Below are 19,600 nucleotides of genomic sequence, written 5' to 3' on the forward strand. Positions count from 1 at the left end.
CTGAGTTACAAAGTGGTTCCTGAAGCCCATGGTTTTATTTTGTAGTTGATAGACTGTTGGGTGTTTGTTGCGGTGTCTTGGACAATATTTATTCCTCAATCGACATCACAAAAAGGAAACAGATTATCTGGTCGTCATCACATTGCTGTTTCTGGGGGCTTGCTGTGCCCAACTTGGCTGCCACGTTTCCTGCATTTCAACAGTCACACCACTTCAAAAAGTACTTATTGGCTGTAAGACTCTTTGGGATGTCCAGTGATCATGAAAGGTGCTATATAAATGCAAATCTTTTTTATTTGTTAAATTATATCAAATGGCACCTCAATTTTGGATTTACACTCCTTTTCAAAAGGTTGGGGATGATGATGGTTACGGGAGTACTTTTTAAACTGCTGTTTCAGCATCAAAAGTTCTTGCCTTTAGGCATAGGCTGTACTTATTGTACTTTATCTGAACAATGCACTGCCTCTCTACTGCAGCAATGTGACAGGTGCATTTCCTGCATCAGCCATTTGAAGTGCCCCTCTATGTTGAGGTGGTTTTTGTATTTGAGTGTGTGTCGTGGTGGGGGCAGGGTGGGGATTGTCTGAGCGGAGTTGGAGAATGTGTGAGGGTGGAAGGGTTGGTCAGGGGTTGCGTGTGCGGATAGTTATATTTCTGTGCATTTTGATATTTGTGTACATGTATATTTGTGGCTGTGTGTGTGGTTACCTATGCATGTATATTATGCATCCAATACAAATGCTTCAGGGACTGTATGTGCCTTGTGAAGATTTTCTAAACATGATAATCTATCCTGTGTTATCAAATAGGTGTAAAAGGTTTGAGAGTCTGATTTTCTTCATTTTCTGTGATGAAAAACCTCTTGGTTGTATCTGGAGAAAATGGGCACAGATCGGCTTTGACAATTGCAAATTGGTAACCGATTAGTGGCCATAAGAAAATAAAGAGAACCTTTTTACTAGACAATATTTGGGTTTCCTCAGCCATTTTGTTAAGTAGTTGTGATCTGTGTTCTTCCCTGTTCTGGCTGATTACCGCTTTCTTTGGAGGGAAACGAACTGAAGCGTACAATGAGAGTATTTTATTAGAATATTTTTGTCTGTCTATTCTTTTGCCCCTCTTCTGCCTCCTCTCCAAAATACAGCCTTGTTTCACAATAGATATGCCGTTGAACACTGAAGTGTTTAGTAAATTTGAGGTCTCTTCAAAGGGAAAATTCAGATCTCTACAGTGAGGGACAGAAAATGTACTGACTGAAACAACACATCCATGTCAGTATTCATCTCCTGAGATGCACTTCCCCTTAACTTGTTGCTATTCTTGCTTAAGCATTTTAATTCACTTGGTCACTGATAATTTTATACTTGCTGGCAGTCAGGAATTGGAGCCCAGTAGCTGCTTCTGTGTGCTTCAGTTGAAAATCAGTGGAGCCAGTATGCTTTTCTGTAGACCGATGACAGGCTTGGTTGTGACCAGTAAAAGGCAGGTTTGGCCTTATGTAAAATGGACAGGTTGTGAGCCAATGAAAAGAAAGGCCAACCCGCCAACCTTTTGCTTCTTGTCAACCTGCTGAGGCTGAATTTTATTTAAAATGTGTAAACTTATTTTTATTTTTTTATTATTTAGAGATACAGCACTGAAACAGGCCCTTCAGCCCACCGAGTCTGTGCCGACCAAGAACCACCCATTTATACTAACCCTACAGTAATCCCATATTCCCTACCACCTACCTACACTAGGGGCAATTTACAATGGCCAATTTACCTATCAGCTACAAGTCTTTGGCGGTGGGAGGAAACCGGAGCACCCGGCAAAAACCCACGCAGACACAGGGAGAACTTGCAAACTCCACAGGCAGTCCCCAGAATTGAACCCGGGTCCCTGGAGCTGTGAGGCTGCGGTGCTAACCACTGCGCTACATGATCACTATATGACTCTTACTAAACTGTTCCTGTAATTGCGTAGCTTTTCTTCCCCCTCAGCGTGTCTCCCATTGTCTTCCATTCATTTCAAATCTCCAGAATTTTGCAGGTTTGAATCTGGGTTTTGTAATTGCACCATAGTACCCAGTGTATGTTGAAGAGGAGTTAAGTTTTCCTAATAATCTGTGCCAAGAAAACATTTTGTATTAACACTTGGTTAAATTTGTTACCTATGGAATAGTTTGTGTCAGTCTGACTCAATTGTTGCATTCTGGCACTTGAGTCAAAACGTTGCAAGACTAAGGTGACATTTCAGTGCTGGTATGAACTGCATTTTGGAAGGTGCTGTGTTTTTGAGATGTTAAACCGTGGGTCCCATCTCCATTATCAGTTGGTCGTAGAAGATCCCATGGCACAGTTTGAAGAAGAGCAGGGAGTTACCTTGGTGCCCTGGCCAATGTTCCTTCCTCAACTAAGGCCTCCAAAGGCAGATTATCTGGTCATTTGTTAATTTGCTGTTTGTGGAATCCTGTGCTCAAACTGGTTGCAGTTTTTGGCTTCATTCCAAAAGTGACTGCAATAGGAAGCATTTTCATTATTGGAAAAAAATTGTACATAACCACACTTATAATAATTAAGGCTGCTGGTTTTAGAATTTCCACAATAAACATGGACATAAGCACATTGTTTGAACTACAATGCTACTGACACCCCATAATACTTTGCATAAAACAATCATCACATCAGTAGCATCATCACATCAGTAGCTCTGATATATTGTACGTTAAGCATCTATTGGGTTGTTAACTAGTTTTCTCTGATCACAGTGAATCCCGGGTTCAGAGGCGAAAAGGTAGTTTTGAAATCCCAACATGACCCAGTTTTCTTCTTACACTCATTATCTTTTTACTAATAAATGACGTGGTCAAGGGAAACATGGTAGTGTTGAAAGGAGGCAGAACTCTTAAGATGTCTGGTAGTGGACAGATGGGAAATGATAGCAGTCTAAACCTGTTGGCAACTGATGGAAGGCCTGAGAATGGACAAGGAGGAGAGATTTTGGTGGTGAGAATTGCAGGGCTGGTTAAAGGGGAGCGAAAGCAGCAGTTGGAGAGTTAGGAGATAGTGTAATTGGAAGGTCTTTTGGACGTGACGTATTTTAATATGTCGAGTCAATTGCCTGTGGTGTTGCACATAGGAAGTCAAAACCAAGCATAGTCTTCAGGTGAAGTGGAGTTGGAGGATAATTGGATCTGAAAGCTCAGATGTAATTCAGTCACCATTTTAAAGTATTATACTCTGACCTTGTTAGTATATAATTGATTTTTGTATTCTATATAAAAAAATCTTGGTCTGCACGTCCTTCCTTTCCATGTTTTCTATTATAAATTCCTATCTCCAAGTTCATAATGGAAACTGCCAATGTAAACTGGTCATGTTGTAATTACACTCTCCTTCCTGTGGAGGCTCTGCACTTCTGGATGAAGGGCATAATTACAGCATAGCAAGTTTAAATAATCAGGTTGTTCTATAATTGACAAGTCTCAACTGTGAAATAGAACATCAGGTGCTGCCTTGGCTGTCCCATAACTTTATCAGCATTAATAAAGTACATGAACAGTTTGTAATATTTGGTGTAATGGTTATATGTCCTCACTTTTCAGTGCACTTGTATATGTGGTAACTATTTTATTTAATATGCTTGAATCATTATTTGTTTTCTAGTTTTCATGTTTATGTAAGTAAATGTGTCGAGTACCCACATACTTTTTTTAATGAAGTAAAGCAGTACCTCAGTCTAACAGCCATGGCAAAATGTGTTTTTAAAGGGACAGCAGAAGAAAGTGTTTTTATTTTTCTCTCCTGATCACTATAAATCTTGATGGTTTTAACCCTGATTAAGAAATTAAACTGGCAGAATTTTAATTTTTTTTTGTTTAATTTAGAAGAAGGACTTTGTGTGGGGTTGATACCGGCCACTAAATTCTGGATCAGTTGTGTGGGGGTGAAGCAGGAGAAGCTAACAAGGGCAGCATTGGAGAAACGGAATGATTGAAAGAGCAGTCAAGGTTTCCATGATTAAGAGGATAAAGTGGGCTGAAGACTGACAGTATTTCAGAGATGGCAGAAAACCATCTTAATGATGTGTGATTTTGAGGGTTACAGTTAAGCTTGGGTCACACAGGACTCTGGGGACCCTTAGTGCTGAGGCATGGTTTTGCTCATTTTTGCAACAGCCTGGTACCTTGCTGCTCTTATGCATGAACTGATGTAGTGTCATTTGATTGTAGGACATGAGGGGTGTATCAATTCCTTACTTGATGTACACACATAAAGCAGGGGTCATTGGATAATCAAATGTGGGAGGCCTGGCTGACTTTCCCACGTCACCCTGCCTCCGTTACCATGACCTCGTTAGTTAACTGAAGCTGAGATCAGTCAACTTGGCAGGAGACACTGGCCTTTGGATTAATTATGGTTCAGGCACTACCATGAGCAATTGAGCCACTGGGCGAGCTAGACTAGTCCTGACCTTTTTATCATAGTGAAACTCGTACAATGGGTAATGCTGATAAAAGGGTGTGTTCTGAATGTGTCATCAAATGTTGAATTTCCAGAAATGCAGGAGAAAAAAGTCTTGGCCTTTGTTCAGGATAATATTTAATTAATTTTTGAAGATGTAATTATCCAGCCTTAATGAAACCTGTATGTGAAAGAACATTTCTGATCCGAGATCATGCAAAGCTTCTATATCCAGTTTACCTAATGTATTGCATCTGATATCAAAACAATGAAGTGACATTTTTGTTCACTTTTTTTCCTTTCTCAGCTTCCAATTAAAGGTGGGCAGCAGAACACGCACTCCAAAGTTAGCACCGAACACAATAAGGAATGTCTCATCAATATTTCCAAGTACAAGTTTTCCTTGGTCATAAGTGGTCTCACCACTATCTTGAAAAATGTAAATAACATGGTAAGTTTTCTATTGAAACATCATGGGATTTCAACAGGTGGTGGAAGCAATTTGGGGTGGGGGGGTGGATTTGTAGAGTAAATAACTTAGTTTTCCTACACCCACTCCGGAAATCATAGAAGCACAGAAGGAGGCCATTCAGCTCATTGTGTCTGCGTGACCAAAAAAGTAATCCCACCTTCCAGCACCTGGTCTGTAGCCATGCAGGTTACAGCACTTCAGGTGCAAGTCCAGGTACCTTTCAAATGATTGAGGGTTTCTGTCTCCACCACCGTTACTGGCAGTGCATTCCAGACACCCACCAGGCTCTGGGTAAAAAAGTTTTTCCTCATGTTCGCTCTAATCCTTCTACCAATCACCTTAAATCTGTCCCCCCCCCCCCGGTAATTGACCTGTCCACTAGTGGAAACTGGTCCTTCCTGTCTACTCTGTCTAGGCCCTTCATAACTTTGTATACCGCCATTAAATCAGCTGTCAGCCTCCTCTGTTCTAAGGAAAACAACTCTAGCCTATCCAATCTTTCCTCATAACTGCAACTTTCAAGCCCTGGCAACATTCTTGTAAATCTCCTCTGTACTCTCTCCAGAGCAATTATGTCCTTCCTGTGATAAGGTGAACAGAACTGTATGCAATACTCCAGCTGTGGCCTAACCAGCATTTTATAGTTCCAGCATTACATTCCTGCTTTTGTATTCTATATCGCGGCCAATCCAAGAAAGCATTCCATATGCCGCCTTCACTATCTACCAGGTCAGGGACCTGTGGACATGCACACCAAGGGGTCTCACATCTACCCATCACGCAATCCTCCCATTTATTTTGTTTGCCCTCCCCAAATGCATTACTTCACACTTCTCTGGATTGAATTCTGTTTGCCACTTTTCCACCCACTCAACCGAATCATTGAATTCATTCTGGCGTCTACAGCTATCCTCTTCACAATTAACTGCACGACCAATTTTTGTATCATCTGCAAATTTCCCAATCATGCCTCCCACATTTAAGTCCAAATTGTTAATATATACCACAAACAGCAAGGGACCCGACACTGAGCCCTGTGGAACACCAGTGGAAACTGCTTTCGTTTCACAAAAACATCCGTCGACTACTACCCTTTGTTTCCTGTCACTGAGCCAATTTTAATATTAATCCCATATTCTCTACCACATCTCCACCATTCTCTTACCACCTACCTACACTAGGGGCAACTTATAATGGCCAATTTACCTATCGACCTGCAAATCTTTGGCTGTGGGAGGAAACCGGAGCACCCGGCGGAAACTCACGCAGACACGGAGAACTTGCAAACTCCGCACAGGCAGTACCCAGAACTGAACCTGGGTCCCTGGTGCTGTGAGGCTGCGATGCTAACCACTGCGCCACTGTGCCGCCCCTGATTGATTCTAATAATTTGCCCACTACCGAGGTCAGACTGACCAGCCTCTAATTATTTGGTCTATCCCTTGCACCCTTTTTAAACAAAGGTATAACGTTTGCAGACCTCCAATCCTCTGGCACCAGTTTTTTGATCAATCTTATAAGAAATTGGATGTTGGGGGGTGGGGGGGGGGTGTGGTGGGGGGGGGGGCAAGGTGTCAGTGATTGGAGATGGTTGGGTTGCAAGTATGATGCTTCCAGCTTTTGATCTTAGCTCTGCCATTGTGACAGTTGACTAATTGAAGTGAGGGACTTTACCATAGGGATTAAGAGAAACATTATTCTCAATTTTTGGGTAACTGGCACTCTTTCTAGAGACAGGTTATCAATTAGTGTTATCAAGATCTTGGGGAATAGAATCATTCTTTCCTCGTGAGGAATTGAGACAAAAGATAGAGCATTTTATGTTTTCTATTTTCTTTCCCCTTCTCCGTCTCCCTCTTAACGAAAAAACCTTTGAGCTGAAATGTAACCCTTGCATAGTCCTGCATTTGGCAACTTGAGCCTGATGCAGAGAAAGGCTATGGTTCAAGTTGACAGCTTGCCATTAGGGGAAACCTAATGTTAGCTGAAGCTAGATTGTAAACTTAGTTTTGCATCCGACATTGCAACTTTACCAAGCATTTTGTATCGTAACGCAGTGCATTTTAGCTCCTGGGAAAATGATGCCAAAATTACTTCCTTGTGTTCTCCAATTTTTTTTACAGTTGAAGTCTGTTGCTGGGCTTCTACAGGCTAATAGAATAATTTAATCAGTTCCTTCCTTTATCTGTTCTGCTTAGGCTATTATGGTGCACAGGATATAAAGGCTATTAACTTGCTCACCAGTGAAGCAATGCCTTAATGTTGCATTGTTTTCCTGTAGTGAACTTAACTTCTACATTATTTAAACTCAATGAACCTCATTTAGTGATCCTTCTCTTGTATAAGCCCATCATGTCATGATGTAATTCTAGTGCCAACTGTTATGAAGCCTTTTCAAACATTGCCCATGTTTGACTGAAATTATTAGTTAAATTTGAATTGCTCAAGTCATTGATCTTGTAATGTCATTCTCTGATTGGTTGTTGAGCAGCATTGATCGATGATATGGGAAACTACTTTAATTCCATAAGATTTTCATAGTGCTTGTGAATGAGATTGTGCCAAGATATTTTCATAGCACAGTCTTGTTAACAGTGAAGAGTGTTTTGTAATGGTGAAGAATCTCAATTAGTAACTGACACTTTTCATGGTGAATGAGTAATAATTTTTGATGAACATCTAACATTCCATATGAAGTACAAAAATCATTTAAGCAATTCAGGAAACATGCTAGTTCATGGTGGGACAAAAATTACTTTTTGATTTGGCGGCTTTTCAGAATCCTTATGGGACCTGTTCTTAATGTTAGAAAATACTCTACTGGAGTGTTTAACATTGTGCTTTGTTAATACAGCGAATATTTGGAGCAGAAGCTGAGAGGAACTTGTACCTTTCACAGCTGATCATATTGGATACATTGGAGAAGTGTCTTGCAGGAGTAAGTAAATACTTTGGATTTGATTAAGGATATCTAAGTTGGAGAAGATTTAGTAGTGTACTGTGAGTGAAGTATGAAGTCCTAACAATTAAAACTATAACTGACCCTTTCTGTCTTGGCAAACTTGTCACGTTTCAACTTGCTTTGCAACAACGTCCAGCTAAATTTTGAATTAACAAGGAATTGGTGCTGCCTAGGAAGGGGCGAGCTTTTATCAAGTATTTTACAAACTGCAGTCCACAACCTGTCCTTGTGTAACGGTTATAATTTTTAGTACTGGTTATTTTACAGCATGTCGCACATCTATTTTTCTCAATGGGTGAAAACAAGTGGGACATGAAGCAAATATTTTTTTTAAAAAAAGGAACACTTCAATTACCAATAAATAGTAAACATTTCGGTTAGGTTAGTTGGCAAAGGCAGCATGCAACTGAACCATACAGGTCCCAGGTTTAGTTTCTCATTTATGGTGGTGTTGTTTTCAATGGGGGTGGTAGTTGGGACATGACAATTGGCTCAATGCTCCTTGGCTAGGAAATGGTAAATTAACCAGGTTTCTGCTGTGACCTTTGCTGGAATATGTGTCATCGGAACTTCAGTTGAGGAAAGGATTGGGCATGCATGCTTTAACATCCCTCCACTCCGAGTCAAGGTGTTGATGCTCACTGAGCTATCAGACAAAGACTGGTCAATTCAGTGAGGTGCTGGAGGGCACTGGCCACCCATGTGATGGTACCCAGCACAAATCAATTTTGGGAGAGGAAATGTGAATAAAGGTCTTGGCTAATAAAAATTAACAACTTTTAGATAGGACCGTTCATTTAAGGTTTCCTCTTCAGTAAAGTGTCTGAAGAGGCATGACAATTTCGTTCAGCGTGTAATCACATATTGGGCAAACCAGCTTTTTGAAGTTTTAGTATTTACATAAAAACAGTAAAGTGAAAAATAAAGACCCAAATTTTGTGTGTTATGTATTCTCTCATTTAAAGTTGGATCGCTTACCACCACTAGCTAAAGATGTATTTTGCAGGTGTTTCCTTATTCTGGTCTACACTTATCTTGGCGTTTCTGTTGGGATTACATCAGGACCCAAAGACAAAGGGGTCTCAATGTATTAATTTTAATACAGTCTGTTGCTCCTTTTTACCTCCTGGGATGCAAAACAAGGGATTTTGTGAAAACAAAAAAAAAATTGCCTGCTGTTGCTCTGACATGAAACCAGTTGTTGTCCTGTTAACTTTTTTGTGTATGTTAATTTTTTTGCTCGACCCACTTCCTGAGTGTGCGCAGGAAACTTCCACTTTGTCTGGCTCTGATTTACTAGTACTGTTTGGCTTGCTGGACTGTGCTATTACAAATAGTATGTACCCGGTCATAGTTGTTTGGAACAAATTGATGTTTCCTTTGGTAGTTACTACTGCCACAAAACTTGCTTAAATCCAGTATCAAATGTTTTTTGCTAAATTCTGGGCAATCCTAACTCCTAGATACACAACTTGGTTTACAAATTTAAGAATTTACTTACTTTCCATCATATGCTTTCTGTAAAACCTATTTAAATCCCTTCTCCTTCCCCTTTTCTATATTGCAAGTTTCTCACGTTTACGCTGAGCTGTACCACATACCATATTTCTGAGCAGTCAGCATTTTTCCTGTCTCCACGGAAGTGTGCGAAAGTGGCACAGATTAACAAACCCTCTGCTTTTCTAGTCCTAATTTACATGTCTTTGAGCTTTGCCCAAATCTATCTCTGCAACCTTCTCCAGCCTTGCAAATCACTGCTTGTCTAGTGCTGTCTGGATCCTCTTCTGGAGCTTTCTTCCTAATCCCTTCGATCTTGCTTCCCACCTTGAAAAGCCTCTGCAAAACCTACCGCTACAGCCAGGCTTTTGGTTACCACCCCCAATTCTTCTCCAGGTTGGCATTAAGCCTCTTGTTTGAGATTGTTTACTTAAAAGCAATGATCAAGTTCAGTTGGTTTCCCCCATTGCCCACCCACCCAACCCCTGGAACATTGAATAGTTCCAAGTTTGTTCTTGGGGCTTTCATATCATATACAATTTGTGACATTGATGCACCTATAACCTTTAACCTCCTGTTGGTTTTGGTAGCAACCTAAGGATACGATGCGACTTGACGAGACGATGCTCGTAAAACAGCTACTGCCAGAAATTTGCCAATTCGTCCATATGTCCCGCGAAGGAAACCAGCTGGTAGCACAGCTCCGCAATTCTGCTTCTGGGGTTCTCTTCTCCCTGAGCTGCAATAACTTCAATGCTGTCTTCAGCCGAGTCTCCACCAGGTTAGTGTGATCTACTTGGGTCCAGGTCCTAGAAAGGAATCGGGAAGAAATGCTCTTAAATGATAGGCGCAGTTAATTCCTGATCAAATAATCTATGTGCCAACTAAAGTTTATTCATGTATCATTAACCACTTTTTTGTATTGAATGAAATCACTTGAGAATCATTATTGGTGCTGCGGTTACCGCTAGCTTAAACCTGGGATACTTGTCAAACTTTGGCTTCAAAAATGTCTCTGCCTGAATATTTGTTCCTATTGGTATGATTAAACATTAAGTGTAAACTTGAAACTGTTCTGCTCTGCGGTTAAAGTTCTTTTTACAAGAGTAAACTCCCTTGATGGCTTAGTTGGGAGAGGTAGCACCTTGTGTGCTGAGCCGTGGAACAGAAAGATCTCCAGTATGGGTTCCTGGATCTTTGCTGGTTAGTTGATCTTTGATGGAGAATTTAGCTTGTTGTCCCTGGTTTAGAAACGGGCAAAATCTGTTGAGGTTCTTGACACTGATTTACTCTCCAGTACCTTTTGGTTTGTGTGTTTGATACAAAAAAAAGTAGATGGGATTTAACAGAAATAAAATGAAAAGATATGCATTGGTACTTGTGAACCATTTTGTATTTTTGTCCTGTGCTTCATTTTGTGTTATGGATGTTAGCCTGTCAGCTGTGCCACAGTAAATAGCACTCCTGTCTGAGTCAGAAGGTGATATTGCAAAGTTGATTTGAAAAAATCACCAGAAAATAATTACTAGCTGCAGGATTATTGTAAAAACTTAGCTGGTTCATTTAATGTCCTTCAGTGAAGGGAACCTGTCTTGCATTATCTGGTCTGGCCGAAACGTGACTTGACTGCCACACTATGTGGTTGATTTTAATGTCCAACCTTGCCAGTGTTATCCACATCCCAAGAACAAGTAGAAAAAAAAAATTGTTAAATTTCCTGTTGCATGAATGAACTCTCATCATTGCTTTAACGTAGTGCAACTGTTGCAAAGTTTGGTTGCCTTTTGGCCCCACATTATTTTAAAATTGACTTAGTTTAACACTTAGCACAAACAAGTTACTTGGACAGAGGTCAGACAGGAAATGTGACTTGGTATAGTTGTTTTTCAACAAAACGTTTGATTGTGGCAGAATAATTTATCAAATTGTCGTCAGCGGCAGTTAGAATTTGACAACAATTATCTGGCCACAGATACATTGGATGCTATGCCAGTTCTCTTTGCTAGGTCTGTAATATTCAAACAATCTAAGACCAAAGTTTACATTTATGTTTGGGTTCCTTCTGCACCCCCCCACCCCCCACACCTACCTCCACTCCCCACAACTACCTCCACCCAAGAAATCTGGCTGTTAATGCCCAAGCAAAAAGTCGATCACTTCACATATACAAAGACGTTGAGTACAAGGGGGCAGCTGACGGACGTGTTTTTATGAGTATGTTGGCAGGCTCAGAAGTGATGATGTCTCTGGGCCTTGAGTGCTTCGGGGTTTATATCCTGGAGGCTCCATTTTCCTACTACAAATGCCCTTCATTACCCCATATTTCTTCATGATTTCTTCTAAATCGATCTGGGAAACTTTGTCCTGTGGAAATTTTTATCTCTCCTTCAGAGTAGACCCAGACTTTGAATAAATCTAACTTTAATCACTTTGGCCTCATTATCCTCTTCACTTTGTATGATTCAACCAGCCTCTAACCAGGAACTTCATCCATTCAATGTTTACTTCTGACTACAACTATTCATGATCTCATCCTCATTTTTGTTACTATGGTACTTCTTTTTCAACAACCCCTTCTATAAAACATTTTCCACTAAAAATCACCTTCAGTTATTGTACTACGCTTTCGCGAACTCGTGGGGATATAACGTTAAAATAATTTAGCATTTTTAGAGAGAGCAATTTCAATTTGTTAACTTTAAATTGAACTTTTTCCAATTGAAAGCTCAGCACAAACATTCAAGAATACTTGGGGAAGCAGAGTGAAATTATAAATAGCTCCCCCCTGTTGAGGCTGACTTGCGACTTTTGTTCATGTTACCCTGTTGACATCACTAATCGAGAATTTTATTCTCTTTATTGGTCTTAGCACATCCTCCCTTTTATTTATTGAACACTGCAGCTTCATGGACTTAAAAGTATGGCACAGCTACTTTCCCCCATTAACTCATTTAGTGAAGCCCTTGAATGGCAATGGCTTTATGCTGATGGCTTTCTACATGGGTTGTGTAGTTTTAATGTAATAAGGTGAAAGGTAATAAGTTAATTATAATAGAGTTGGATGAGAAAATATTTGCTGTAAAATGAGGTATTAATTTGTACTATGTTATACACTGACAGCAATTCAGCAAACCTCTGTTGTATTTGTTGTCCACACTGCTCCAATGCATCTTAGAAGCACCATTTTGAACCTATCTCAGAATCTCCACAGAAATGACCATCAGTGGTAAAGCAAAGGCTTTGAAATAATTGTTTGTTTCTCTCTCTTGCCCTCTGTCTTGCATGCACTCAGAGTGGCTTAGAGGGTGTAACACTGCTGCTGCAAAAAAAGTTTTATGATGTCTCCCTGAGTCCAAAGGTGTGATTGTCCGTTCCAAGCGTCAGTGTAATCCTGATGATCTCTTTAGAAGAACGCAAACACTTGATGCAAGTTGTGGACAAGGGGGTTATTCCTATGATATCAAGCTATTTCTGCTGATCTCATCTCTAACACTATTTGAGCAAGTGAGATGGGAGCCTGGATATCCTCCTTTAAGGTACTTTCACTGTCTCTCAGATGGATGTGACATAGGCTTGTTAGCTTGATGGAGTTCCTTGACTCACCCAAGTAAACTACAGATATAAGGTAGCCAGAATCCTATCCTAAGCTTATAACTCACTGGATACTGGACTGTTAATGAAGATAGATCAAAGATGCAACAGTAGGGGGAATACTTGTTAATGAACATTGAGCTACTGTCTGTGTTACCCAGGAATTGCTGATGCTGACCTACTTTACACCTTGTAAAATGAAGCTTACTTTGGTGGTTATAAGTTTGCATTTTTAATACTTGTCTTGAATGGAGGCTACAAATAAAATCAGGATTGCTCGTAAGAGCGTCAATAAATTGGTGCACTAGGTCAAGAGCTACCGACACATCCAAAGCTTCACAAAGTTTCTGTTACAGCTTAACATGTAATAACGTGATGCAAAATTGTGTATTTGCTGTCCATTCTTCTTCCCTGCTCCTCCACCCCATGCATGCTCATAGGGTAGATTGAAACATACCGTTTTCAATGGTCCAGAGGGGTCTAGATCATGAGGGCATAAATATGATTAAATGTAAGAGATTCAGGACCTAGAACTCAAAACTACTTCATTGTTTTTTTAATTCATTCATGGGATCTGGGCGCCTCTGACTAAGATGGCATTTATTGCCCATTCCTAATTGCCCTTGAGAAGGTGGTGGTGAGCTGCCTCCTTGAACTGCTGCATTCCATGTGGGGTAGGTACACCCACAGTGTTTTTAGGAAGGGAGTTCCAGGATTTTGACCCATTGACAGTGAAGGAACGGTGATATAGTTCCAAGTCAGGGTGGTGTGTGTGGCTTGGAGAGGAACTTGCAGGTGGTGGTGTTCCCGTGCATCTGCTGCCCTTGTCCTTCTAGATGGTAGAGGTCGCAGGTTTGGAAGGTGCTGTCTCAGTAGCCTTGGTACGTTGCTGCAGTGCATCTTGTAGATGGTACACACTGCTGCAACTGTGCGTCGGTGGTGGAGGAAGTGAATGATTGTGGATGGGGTGCCAATTAAGTGGGCTGCTTTGTCCTGGTTGGTGTCGAGCTTCTTGAGTGTTGTTGGAACTGCACCCATCCAGACAAATGGAGAGTATTCCATCACACTCCTGACTTGTGCCTTGTAGATGGTGGACAGGCTTTGTGGAGTCAGGAGGTGAGTTCCTCGCTGCAGGATTCCGAGCCCCTGACCTGCTGTTGTAGCCATGGTATTTGTATGGCTATGCTAGTTCAGTTTCTGGTCAACGGAAACCCCCCTGGATGATGGTGTGGAATTCAGCGATGGTAATGCCATTGAATGTCAAGGGGAGATGGTTAGATTCTCTCTTGTTTGAGATAGTCATTGCCAGGCACTGGTGTGGTGCGAATGTTACTCGACACTTACCAGTCCAAGCCTGGATATTGTCCAGCTCTTGCTGCATCTGGACACTGACTGCTTCAGTATCTGAGGAGTCGCGAATGGTGCTGAACATTGCGCAGTCATCAGCGAACATCCTCACTTCTGACATAATGATTGAAGGAAGGTCATTTGATGAAGCAGCTGAAGGTGGTTGGTACTAGGACACTACTCTGAGGAACTCCAACAGTGATGTCCTGGAGGTGAGATGATTGACCTTCAACAACCACAACCATCTTCCTTTTCGCTAAGTATGACTCCAACCAGCGGGGAGGTTTCCCCCTGATTCCCATTGACTCCCGTTTTGCTCGGGCTCCTTGATGTCATACTCTGCCAACTGCTGTCTTGATGTCCAGGGCAGTCACTCTCCGCTCACCTCTTGAGTTGAGCTCTTTTGTCCATGTTTGAACCAAGGCTGTAATGAGATCGGGATCTGAGTGGCCCTGGCCGAACCCAAGCTGAGCGTCACTAAGCAGGTTATTTCTAAGCATGTGCCACTTGACAGCACTGTCGACGACACCTTCCATCACTTTACTGATGATCAAGAGTAGAATAATGGGGTGGTAATTGGCTGGGTTGGATTTGTCCTGCTTTCTGTGTACAGGACATACCTGGGCAATTTTCCACATTGCTGGATAAGATGCCAGTGTTGCAGCTGTACTGGAGTAGCTTGGCTAGGGGCATGGCAAGTTCTGGAGCACAGATCTTCAGTACTATTGCCAGAATATTATAAGGGCTCATAGCCTTTGCAATATCCAGTGCCTTCAGTTGTTGCTTGATTTCAGGTGGAGTGAATCGAATTGGCTGAAGACTGGCATTTCTGATGCTGGGGACTTCAGGAGGAGGCTGAAATGGATCATCCTCAGTACTTCTGGCTGAAGATTGTTTCAAATGCTTCAGCCTTATCTTTTGCGCTGGGCTCCCTCATCATTGAGGATGGGGATATTTGTGGAGCCACATCCTCCAGTTAGTTCAATTTTCCACCACCATTCATGACTGGATGTGGCAGGACTGCAGAGCTGAGATCTGATCTGTTGGTTATGGGATTGCTTAGCTCTGTATATCACATGCTGCTTACACTGTTTGGTGTGCAAGTAGTCCTGGCTTGTAGCTTCACCAGGTTGACATCTCATTTTGAGGTAATCCTGGTGCTGCTCCTGCCATGCCCTCCTGCACTGTTCATTGAACCGGGTTCATGTGGCTACAGATTGTGGTTGAGTACCATTCTGCTGCTGCTGATGGCCCACAGCACCTCATGGGTGCCCAGTTTTTAGTTGCTAGATCTGTTCGAAATCTATCCCATTTAGCCTGGTGGTAGTGCCACACAACACGAGGGAGGGTATCCTCAACGTGATGAAGACGGGACTTGACCTCCACAAGGACTGCACCGTGGTGGACAGATGCATCTTCGACAGACAGATTGGTGAGGGTGAGGTCAAGTATGCTTTTTCCTTTTGGTTCCCTCGCCACCTGCCGGAGACCCAGTCTAGCAGCTATGTCCTTTAGGACTCTGCAAGCTCGGTCAGTAATGGTGCTACCGAGCCACTCTTGGTGATGGATATTGAAGACCTCCACCCAGAATACATTGCCACCCTCAGTGCTTCCTCCAAGTGGTGTTCAACATGGATGCGTACTGATTCATCAGGTGGGGGGGTGGGGCAGATGTTGCAGTAGGTGGTAATCAGCAGGAGCTTTCCTTGCCCATGTTTGACCATGGTGCCAGTGGGACAGGACATACCCAGGAATGGGATGGCAGTGTCTGGGACACAGCCATACTCATAGAATCATACCTTACAGGCTATCTCAGGCTGCAACTTGACTAATCTGGGACAGCTCTCCCAGCTTTGGCACAAGCCCCTTGATGTTAGTAAAGAGGACTTTGCAGGGTCGACAGGGCTGGGTTTGCCATTGTTGTTTCTGGTGTCCAGGTTGATGCCGGGTGGTCTGTCCAGTTTCATTCCTTTTCGGCTTTGCAGCGGTTTGATGCAACTGCGTGGCTTGCTAGTCCATTTCAGAGGGCATCTAAGAGTCAACCACATTGCTGTGTGTCTGGAGTCACTTATAGGACAGCAGATTTCCTTCCCTAAAGAACATTAGTGAACCAGATGGGTATTTACGACAATCGACAATGATTTCATGGCCATCATGAGACTAGCATTTAATTCCAGATTTTTATTCTGCCGTGGTGGGAATTGAACCCATGCACCCAAGAGCAATACCCTGTGTCTCTGGGTTATGAGTTCAGTGACAATACCACAACGCCACCACCTCCCCGAAGGATTATTATATAATTCTTGACTCTTTCATCTAGAGGGTGGTGAGGCTGTGGACTACACTGCAGTAACCATGAAAGATCATGACTGCATTTAAGAATGGTTAGGTAGTAGAAGGAAAGAGGAATGAAGGGATATGAGAACTGTGCAGGTACATGGGATTAACACTGCTGCTTGTGGAAAATGAGCACCAACACTGGTTGGTTTCTGTGGTGTACTTTTGATGTAAAGGTGTCATAGAAGTGTAAATTGTTTGCCCAAACTCCGTTCTCGACTAGATTTGTGGTGAGAGGATAAAGGGATATGTTTGATACCAGTCATGAAATTATCTTGATTCCTGGCACCAATTTCTTAGTTATTTTAAGATTATAAACATAGCTCCACGGAACATCTATGTGCACGTTACATAGGGGTTGGATGGAGAGCAGAGTGAGAACAAGGAAAGGGAAGCAATAGAGAAAATAAACTGCTTGCATGCATTAGTGTACCTTTTTAACGAGTCAAAATATTTGGTGGCAATTCAATTACTAGTGAGCTTTCCTCGAAACCATTTCTGCTCCATTTGTTGGCAGTCATTTAAATGGCCCCTGTAGATTCACTTCTACGTTCTGGACATAACAAGCTTGTTTGATTTCAAAGCTGAGTAATGCATTGGGTAAATCGTGCATCCTTTCATGATGTAGGTCTCCAAGTTTGGTCAGGCTCCTGGCATTAACACTGCTGACCTCTTAACCTCCTATCTTCCTGTTTGACATATTTTAAGCCTTGTTGCAGCAGCTGTAGGATTCTTGGCATTTTGCAAGCTTTGCTGGCCAGAACACATTCCCACAAATGGATGAAGGTTCCATTTTGAGTGTAATCCTGGTGTTGTGTTTCATGGAGTGACATCTATGATCTTGTTTGTTTTGATGAGAGATGTAGCCATCTTTTAAGAGGGTATGGTATGGTGCAGCTGGTTTATTTGAGTTAGTTTTTGCAAAATGGTAATAGATGAGTAATTGTGATAGGTGTTTCCACTACACAAGAAGCACTGTTTAAAAAAAAAATGTATATTTTAATGCCTTTTCCAGTCTTTCATTTCGGCACATGTCTTCTTTTGATCCCCTTTCTGTTTTGTCATCTCCATGAGGTATGGAATTTTAAAAGGCTGCTTGTGGATGAGTTAATATAATTCATGGGTTGAATTTCTCTAGTGTGCTTTAAAGCAGCATTTTCTTTTCATTGGTGTCAGCCATGGCTCAGTTGGTAGCACTCTTCCTCTGAGTCAGTAGGTTGTGCATTCAACTCCTACTGTAGAAACTTGAGGCTCTATGATTGAAAGTCTTTCTTTACATAATGCTTGTTTGCAGAAGATTCTTAATTCCGAGTTCTGAAAGTATGAAGGTTCTGCAGATTTCTGGCAAGTAAAATACCACTCGTACTGTATAGCTATTGGGTACCATGAGTCTATTCTGGGAGGGTGGTGCTTTTTTATAAAAAAGAACAATGAATTACACTTGAGTGACTATATCCTTCTCTCCATTGGTTGTTTGAAATACTACTGATTCGTGGTTCAATGCATTCCACATTCACTGCTTTACAAAGTAGGATGGCAAGGTATCTTTTTACTGTTGAGCATTATGGGCCTCCATCAGGGAACTCATCTTTGCTGACGATGCTACATTAACATCCCACACAGAAGAGTGTCTGCAGAGACTCATCGACAGGATTGCGGCTGCCTGCAATGAATTTGGCCTAACCATCAGCCTCAAGAAAACTAACATCATGGGACAGGACGTCAGAACTGCTCCATCCGTCAATATCGGCAACCACGCTCTGGCAGTGTTTCAAGAGTTCACCTACCTAGGCTCAACTATCACCAGTAACCTGTCTCTCGATGCAGAAATCAACAAGCGCTCGGGAAAGGCATCTGCTGCTATGTCCAGACTGGCCAAGAGAGTGTGGGAAAATGGCACACTGACACAGAACACAAAAGTCCGCGTGTATCAAGCTTGTGTCCTCAGGACCTTGCTCGATGGCAGCGAAGCCTGGACAACATATGTCAGCCAAGAGCAACGTCTCAATTCATTCTAACTTCGCTGCCTATGGAGAATCCTTGGCATCAGGTGGGAGGATCGTATCTCCAACGCAGAAGTCCTCGAGGCGGCCAACATCCCCAGCTTATACACACTACTGAGTCAGCGGCGCTTGCGATGGCTTGGCCATGTGAGCCGCATGGAAGATATGGCAGTATCCCCAAGGACGCAATGTACAGCGCGCTTGTAACTGGTATCAGACCGACTAGCCGTCCATGTCTCCACTTTAAAGACGTCTGCAAATGCGACATGAAGTCCTCTGGCATTGATTACAAGTCATGGGAGTCAGTTGCCAGCGATCGCCAGAGCTGGCGGGCAACCATAAAGGCGGGACTAAAGTGTGGCGAGTCGAAGAGACTTAGCAGTTGGCAGGAAAAAAGACAGAAGCGCAAGGGGAGAGCCAACTGTGTAGCAGCCCCGACAACCAATTTTATCTGTAGCACCTGTGCAAGAGTCTGTCACTGTAGAATTGGCCTTTATAGCTACTCCAGGTGCTGCTTCACAAACCACTGACCACCTCCAGGCACTTACCCATTGTCTCTTGAGACAAGGAGGTCAAAGAAGATGATTATTATGGGCCTATGATGACTCACTGTTTCTTCTGTGAAACTTAGTAGAATGATGTTTTCTGACCCAAGGGGAAAGAAGCAACAAAGGAAAACTAGCAGCAATTGAATAGTGTTATAAAAGCTGGACTTTGTAACTTTGCTTTAAAAACTGTGATTTTAAAATGTTTATGATGGAGTCTGAGAAGTTGGGTGACTTCCTATCCACTCTGCTTAAGGATATGACAGAAATCTTGGTTCGCAGGCCAACAGAGGGCAGAGATCAAATACTTGCTTTAAAAAACAGACTGCAGGGGTATAACACCTGAAAAACAATGGTTTTCAGCCTTCCAGTAGGGTAGATAAGTCCCCAGGGCCTGA

General features: G+C 42.2%; 1 protein-coding gene across 11 annotated transcripts in view; it reads left to right on the top strand.

Moving 5' to 3' along the window:
* Nucleotides 1-19,600, top strand: part of nf1a (neurofibromin 1a) — a 291,554-nt gene that overhangs the window by 37,232 nt on the left and 234,722 nt on the right. For all 11 annotated transcript variants that reach the window (XM_068010585.1, XM_068010587.1, XM_068010588.1 and 8 more), the window contains exons 2-4: nt 4,756-4,899; nt 7,775-7,858; nt 9,970-10,160. In XM_068010585.1, the coding sequence (XP_067866686.1) occupies nt 4,756-4,899; nt 7,775-7,858; nt 9,970-10,160 (419 nt within the window). The remainder of the gene's footprint in view (nt 1-4,755; nt 4,900-7,774; nt 7,859-9,969; nt 10,161-19,600) is intronic.

This window comes from Heterodontus francisci, chromosome 30 (genome assembly GCF_036365525.1).
Source record: "Heterodontus francisci isolate sHetFra1 chromosome 30, sHetFra1.hap1, whole genome shotgun sequence".
In the NCBI taxonomy this organism is placed as follows: domain Eukaryota; kingdom Metazoa; phylum Chordata; class Chondrichthyes; order Heterodontiformes; family Heterodontidae; genus Heterodontus; species Heterodontus francisci.